General features: G+C 41.8%; 1 protein-coding gene and 1 long non-coding RNA gene across 4 annotated transcripts; both read left to right on the top strand.

Annotated features, from left to right (window-relative positions):
• The first annotated feature begins 215 nt into the window (after positions 1–215).
• On the top strand, positions 216–6,259 carry LOC147634528 (inositol transporter 1-like). 3 transcript variants are annotated; one of them, XM_086803609.1, is made up of 9 exons: positions 216–316; positions 1,165–1,318; positions 1,405–1,475; positions 1,553–1,888; positions 4,042–4,149; positions 4,229–4,423; positions 5,081–5,195; positions 5,331–5,467; positions 5,581–6,259. In XM_086803609.1, exons 2-9 carry the CDS (start codon positions 1,180–1,182, stop codon positions 6,040–6,042), a joined length of 1,563 nt encoding a protein of 520 aa, XP_086659735.1. In that variant the 5' UTR covers positions 216–316; positions 1,165–1,179; the 3' UTR covers positions 6,043–6,259. The 3 variants fall into 3 exon arrangements, with proteins under 3 accessions (XP_086659735.1, XP_086659734.1, XP_086659733.1); XM_086803608.1 differs by having other exon boundaries at positions 216–310; positions 5,081–5,467; XM_086803607.1 differs by having other exon boundaries at positions 5,081–5,467.
• LOC147634529 (uncharacterized) lies at positions 3,175–3,895 on the top strand. Its single transcript, XR_015266762.1, has 3 exons — positions 3,175–3,314; positions 3,413–3,480; positions 3,866–3,895. It is a non-coding gene; the product is annotated as an uncharacterized LOC147634529 (long non-coding RNA).
• Positions 6,260–7,361: the final 1,102 nt, after the last annotated feature.

The raw sequence follows: 7,361 nt of genomic DNA, 5'->3' as shown, positions 1-7,361 counted from the left end.
TGCTCAAATTAGAAAAGGGCTCCTAAAAACACACGCCTATCTATATATGTACATTTTTGGTCTTTTGTTTTTGGTTAAGTCAGTTCCCTTTTCAGCGCCAGAATATGACTTGACGTCTTCATACGGCCACCACAACAGAGGGTAAACTACAGAAGAAGAGTTGATTTCCGAACCCTCTTCGCTATACATGTGAAAAAGAGAACCCTAATTGGCGTGAAACCGCAGAATTTGAAGTAACGAAACCCTGCTCGCAGAATACCAAAGTAGGAGACGCCCTCTTTGGCAAAGCTTTTCAAGGAGCAGAATCACTGTAAGCGTACGTGCTTTTTTGATCTCTTTGATCTTATGTAGATCTCATTTTGGTTTCTCACATGAAGCGGCTAATAAGCACAGATCAACTATTAGAGCACATATGTTCACATAATCTAGGCCATACATAGGCATGGATGAGCACATACAGCTGATCATAGAATATATAGACATGCATGAGCTATTAGAAGTTAGCTAAACTTATAATTCCCGCCCATAGACTTAGATGAACTTTAATGTGAACGAGCAAGGGGTATTTACATAAGCATAGATGTCACACCCTACATGGACATGAAGACACGGATGAGGTCAAATTGAGCACAGAAATCATGTAAACGTTACATAGCTTCGGCGTGAATGAGCAAAGAACAACTGCGTATGCATGGTCTATGCATAGCTATAGGATGAGGTCTCATGGCGCACATATAGTTATGTAAAGTTTTCATCCCTTTGATGTGAATGAGCAAAGGGTACAAACATAAGCATAGATGCCAAAGACGTACATAGACATGCATAGACCACACATAGACATGGATGGAGCACATAGAAGCATGCAAAGATTTCATAGCTTTGATGTGAAAGAGCAAAGGGCATGCACACAAGCATTGATGGTCTATATATAGATGGAGACATGGATGAGATCGCTAGTGAACTAATAAACATCTATAATCATGATCCAGTGTGGAAGAATTTTTGTTATCTTGACAATAGAGTGCACATACTTGTAGACTTTAGACATGCTTACCCATGTAGACATGATGTGCCCTTATCTTCCAGATGATAGAAAGCACAGGGGACTACAGGAACTTTCATGTGTGCTTCTATTGCATGTCCTAACAGTTTGTGGTAACACAGGTGAGATCACACAAGATGGGTACACAAAACGCCAACCGGAGTTCTTTACTTCCCAAACGACGCAAGCTCAAGACCCGCCTATGGTCCAATCCATACATTATCAAGTTCACCCTTGCAGCTAGTATTGGGGCTCTCCTGTTTGGTTATGATACGGGTTTGTGTTCAGAAAAGAAAGCATTTGTTTTCAGTTTTGTTGCTTTAGTTCAAACATCTCATCAAATTTTTTGCTTTACATGGCAGGGGTCATCTCCGGTGCCCTACTTTATATAAGGGACGATTTTCCTGCAGTGGACAATAGCACTTTCTTACAGGTAAGCATTCTTGCAGCTAAAGCCTAGACATGAGTAGAAGGTAGGTGTGTGTATCTGACTGTCATGGACTTACACAGGAGACAATTGTGAGCATGGCATTAGTTGGAGGAATAGTGGGAGCAGCTGTTGGTGGATGGCTGAATGATAAATTTGGGCGCAAATCGGCAACACTAATAGCCGATGGGATTTTTGTCTTAGGAGCAGTTGTAATGGCTGCTGCACCTGACCCATATGTGCTGATTTTTGGCAGACTGTTGGTGGGTTTAGGTATTGGTGTTGCATCATTAACTGCCCCCCTTTATGTCGCAGAGGTTTCCCCTTCTGATATACGGGGGTTTCTCGTAAGCACAACTGTTTTGAACATAACGGGTGGGCAGTTTGTCTCTTACCTCATCAATCTTGGCTTCACTGAGGTATGACTACTTTTATCTTTTCCATAGAAATTCTAGAAAATCCATAAACATGATTCTGAAAGCATGTGAAGATATCTTTGTGCAAGTAACTTAGGCTAAAGTGGAAGATCATAAGTTTTGTCTTATGAGGTTTACTTTACAACGTTTCTGTTGTCCCAAAACTCACGACAGCTGGATGGCAATTGTCAGGATGGCCTTTTGTGTTGTGTGTGTGTGTGTGTGAGAGAGAGAGAGAGAGAGAGGTCGTTTGTGGGGGGTTACGGCAATTATGTTAGAATCTGGATGGACTTTTTTTTTTTTTGGGTGTGTGTGTGTGTGTGTGTGAGAGAGAGAGAGAGAGAGAGAGAGAGAGAGAGGAGGGGGGATTTAGTGTAGTAGTGAAGGACTTGGGTTAAGCTTCTAAAAAATATTGAGCAATGGTGAAGAGAGTAGTGTGAAATCAGCTCATCAAAATCTGGCCACACAAGAGGAGAAGATGGATAAGATACAGATTATTGACTAAGAACTTGATTAGTGAGGTATTGTTCTATCCATAAGGATTGGTTCATCGGGGTTTCCCACTCCCCGCTCTTCTCTTAAGGTAATTTGAGTAGAGTATTCATTAAAAGATAGCTTATAACATAAACAGCAGAGTGCAATGAATGCAAGAATGCATGAATAATTGTTGTAATGAATTAAAAGGGCAGACTGAGCAAAAGGTTTGAGATCTGAAGAGATGACATGACCCAAAATTGCCAGGGGACAATTATTATAAGCCAATTATCATTTCCACTTTGCCACAGTCCCTCTTAAATCAATAGTCAACGGGCCAGTCAGACCAGGCACCATGTTGGGAATATGTTATTAATGTGCATAATCAAAGCCTGGCAGGCCCAAAACACATGAGCTTAGCAAAGACAGCAAACAAGATCCAAGAAGGGCTCTGGCAGATCAAAGGTGCACTGTACCTCCTCTAACGGGGTCATGATAAAAGCATGTCATTATTTTCACACCTTATGGAAATGAAAGGTGTAGCTATATTTGACAGGGCTAAAGCCGTAATCCCTATAAAACAAAACTTTATAGACAGTCCAAAGTTTGTTCTGATTTGACTGTTCCAATAAATTTCTTACTTGGCAAGAGTTCTACTCATGGACAGGCCAAAGTTTGTTCTGTTTTGACTGTTTCAATAAATGTCTTACTTGGCAAGGGTCTGCTTCTACTCAGTGTACACAACCCTAGCTTCAGGGAGGCAGCTGACTACATTTACTGGTACATTGTAATCTAACACCTGTTTTGTGAAGTGCAAGTGATTTTTTCTTGTTTTTGTATGTTTTGATTGTATCTATGCTCAACATGAGCATAAGTACACACCTTACGCCATCTTTTGGTGCAGGGATGAGGGATCTTTTATTAATCTAAATGTGCAGCTGCTGCTCCATTGCAGGTGCATAAATAGCAGGTGGAGGTGTGATTTGTTTTGGGTGCTCAGGGAGGGAGTGGGTCATTATATTTAATCATTTTTTATGTCTACAATTCATGCAGATGCCCTCTCTTACTGTGTTAGATGGTGGATGTACCACCTCATTCCAACCCTTGGTGGTGCCCACTAGGCAAGGCCTTCATCGCAAGCCTTTCCTTATTTAGACACCATGCATGTCCAAGGGCAATTTGTTTGATGTGAAAATAAGTCCAGATGAACATGACACGTGAAATTGAAGTAAAAATGAGTAGTAAAGAGTGCAGAGAGAGAGAGAGAGAGAGAGAGAGAGAGAGAGAGAGAGAGCATTGGTGAATTAGATGATGATTGATTCAACCCAAAAACAAATCCATATTGAATGGAGACATGTAACTGAAGCCAAAGATTAACAACTACAAACTACAAGGTAGCCAAATGTTATATAAGGCAACTCTCTCACACACACACACACACATACATACATACATAGAGAGAGAGAGAGAGAGAGAGAGAGAGAGAGAGCTGTGTTCTTGTCGTAGGTTACTGGGACCTGGAGATGGATGCTGGGGGTATCAGCTGTACCAGAAATCCTGCAATTTGTTCTGATGCTGCTTCTTCCAGAATATATATATATATATATGTGTGTGTGTTTGTGTTTGTGTGTAGAGAGAGACAGAGATAGAGAGAGAGAGAGAGCGCATTGTTCGTGCTGTAGGTTACTGGGACCTGGAGATGGATGCTGGGAGTAGCAGCTGTACCAGCAATCCTGCAGTTTGTTCTGATGCTGTTTCTTCCAGAATCGCCTCGCTGGCTTTTCCGGAAGGTAAGTCGTTTCCAACATCTTTCTGAATCAGAACCATAAGGTATGGAAGTATATAACATATTGTGAGTTTACCATGCAGGGCAAATGTGAAGATTCAGTAGCTGTCCTTGAAAAGATCTATCCTCCAGAGCATTTGGAAGACGAAATCAAGGAGCTAATGTCTTCAGTCAACAAGGAACTTGAGATGGTGGATTCCACAAAAAGTGTAGGATACTTTGAACTGTTGAGGCGAAAGGAAATACGAGCTGCATTATTCGTGGGGATCGGCCTTCTGGTATTGTATTGAATCAACCAAAAGTCCTAATCAGATGACCATACATGTCTGCCATGCTTTGACCCACAAGATAGAGATGATGTACATGACCTGCTTCATGATACAGATGATGCAGGTTGATGTCTGTATACATCAACCTACATGATAGAGATGTTGTACATGACCTGCATCATGATAAAGAGGATGTGCACAACCACCCACTGATGTACATGACTTGCTGCTTGATAGAGATGCTGGGCACATCAACTTACACAAGGAGTTGTACATGATCTGCTCTGTGAAAGAGCTGATGTGGGCAACCCACATGATAAGGGGTTGGCCACATGATAGAGATGATATACGTGACCTGCTTTATGAAAGTGATGATTTGGATTGTTGTACACATTAATCCACATGATAGAGACGCTTTAGTTTGGCCACATGATAGAGAGGATGTGCATGACCCTCTTTGTCCACATGTTTCTGTGCCACATGATAAGATGATGTAGCTCCTGCATGTGTCCACGCTTTTCGGTGCCACATGATAGAGATGACGTATCTTCCCATGCGTCCACCTGTTTTGATGCCATGATAATGCACGCTAAACTATACATGCTCTACATAGCATTGTCCAAATTATTCTTTTGTTTCTAATGTAATGTGTGTTTCTACCTGCAGGCTTTTCAGCAGTTTGCGGGCATTAATACTGTGATGTACTACAGTCCTACTATCATGGAAATGGCTGGATTCACATCCAACCGTCTGGCTTTGACACTGTCATTAATAACTGCTGGTATAAATGCACTTGGCACTATTGCAGGAATGTATCTAATAGATCGTATTGGACGAAGACGCTTAGCCATCTTCAGCTTAAGTGGTGTGATAGTGGCCCTTCTCCTGCTGTCTGTGTCGTTTTGGTTGTCAGCAGCGTCATCACCATCATTTGAAATAGAAGCTTCGGATGCAACATGCTCAGCATTTGTGAATGCTTCAAGAGTTGTGCAGTGGAGCTGCAATGATTGCTTGCGACAAGGGTGTGGTTTTTGTGCAGCTGAAGGAAACCTGGTATATAACTTTGTGAGCAGATATTGTGACAGTTAGTCCTAATGACATTGTGACTGCTATATTGCCTTAGTCTTATGACATTATGACAGTTTAACTTTCTTTCTGGCTTTCAGATGAGTGTCGGTAGTTGCCTTCAGTCAGGTAGCTCAACCGTATGCACGGAACAATCTCGGACTTGGTACTCGAGTGTCTGCCCGGGGAATTTTGGCTGGCTGTCTGTGCTTGCTCTGGGCCTTTATATAATCTTTTTCTCTCCTGGCATGGGACCTGTTCCTTGGACTGTGAACTCAGAGATATACCCTTTGCAGTACAGAGGTGTATGTGGAGGCATTGCTGCAATGTCAAACTGGATATCAAATCTTATAGTATCAGAATCCTTCCTTTCTCTTACAGAGCTTATAGGGACTGCGATTACATTTCTAATCTTTGGGCTGATTGCATTTCTTGCATTGATTTTTGTCTGGAAGTTTGTTCCCGAAACCAAGGGCCTTTCTTTTGAAGAAGTCGAGAAGATTTTTAAGAAGCAGGCTAGCGGAGAATCCCACGAGGACAGTGGTGACAGTCAAAGGGTTTGAGGATTGGTTGTGTGATCAGAACAGCTTTCTTATTATTGTAGGCACTGGTCTGACTTCATGTAAAGACATATGCAAGTGTCTCTATGAATCCAAGGGGGACAGTTAACCCCTTTTCTACACTCATTAATAGAGTCAATTGGGGTTCTGGTGGTCCTTGCAACAGTGTACTCTTTTGGTGGGAGAAATCCCCTGAATATTAAGCTAATTTTTGTATAAAGCAAAGTTTTGTTGGGGTTGAACGTTTTGTTTGTGAATTTAAGCACCCAATTTGTATGAAGATGGACAGCTTTGGAAGTATTTCGTTGGCCCTTTCCAAGGGAGACAATTTTTTGTTTTGTTCACACCTTCGATCCTACTGTTTTTGCTGGCTGGTTACGTAGGCAGCACAGAGGCAAAAAATTAAATGCTGGCCCGTGGTTGTGCCACATGCCAGTTAATATCTTTTTTTCGAAAATATAAAAATCAAGATTTGTCAGCTATAATATTTTAAGTATTTCAGCTATATTGCTCCCGGAAAAATTGGCGTGGGAAAAAACCACAGCACTACTTTCAATCGTGACAAAATTTCTCACAGAAATGGAAAACAAACATTACGGAAAAGGAATGAGAGAAATGATGAGAGACACACTGTATGGCTTTGGTTAGGGCGCAAATGAACGCGCAGGCAGGAATGCTTCTGCAAACACGAGACATCCAGAAGTGAAGCCGCACGCACAATGGTAGTCTCCACACTTCAAGGATGGCCCCTCCTAGGCATAGCAGATCTGCGTCATATCTCTAACCACTCTCTTTGATTTCCATCCAGTCCAGCGGCGCTGCAGGAAAGGACCTTTAACATGCAGGAAGCTGCTTGGTATGTGGCTACAGGATGGCCACCTTCCCCTATGACCTCAGTTTCTCTTATGCATACTGTTGCCTTCCTTGCATATGTTGTAACTTGGTTGAACACAATGCTAATCAATACACTTAAATACACTAAGATTTGATGGACACATGCTCAATACAAGAAGTAATTTGTTGATTTGACAAGAGACACACAATGAGCCGGAACGACTGATCTTTCCCTCAAATGAAGTATATTGATCTTGGGAGAATCAAGTACATAGTGTCATGGGCATTTCTGACCAGATTTTCATACCAATGAATATGAATACAATATTACAAACAAGTGGTTGTCGATGTAAGGCAGAAGCAAGTAAGGGAAGACTAAATCTACATCTAGCCGAGCAAGAAAGGCGAAAAAAATTTAGAAATGATAGACAACCATGGGAAGAGAGGTCGCATCCACCACCACCCCCTTAGCCAACAAGAAGAGAAGA

The sequence above is a fragment of the Cibotium barometz genome, chromosome 10 (assembly GCF_041138505.1).
Source record: "Cibotium barometz isolate CiBa-2024 chromosome 10, ASM4113850v1, whole genome shotgun sequence".
In the NCBI taxonomy this organism is placed as follows: domain Eukaryota; kingdom Viridiplantae; phylum Streptophyta; class Polypodiopsida; order Cyatheales; family Cibotiaceae; genus Cibotium; species Cibotium barometz.
This window is presented reverse-complemented; position numbering and strand designations above follow the sequence as displayed.

What these genes read in the sequence shown, in the direction of transcription:
- LOC147634528 (XM_086803608.1), top strand. Translation starts at nt 1,180, where the DNA reads ATGGGTACACAAAACGCCAACCGGAGTTCTTTACTTCCCAAACGACGC. An exon ending in ACAATAGCACTTTCTTACAG is followed by an intron (nt 1,476 to 1,552) that starts GTAAGCATTCTT and finishes GGACTTACACAG; the next exon opens with GAGACAATTGTGAGCATGGC. An exon ending in GTGCAGCTGAAGGAAACCTG is followed by an intron (nt 5,468 to 5,580) that starts GTATATAACTTT and finishes TCTGGCTTTCAG; the next exon opens with ATGAGTGTCGGTAGTTGCCT.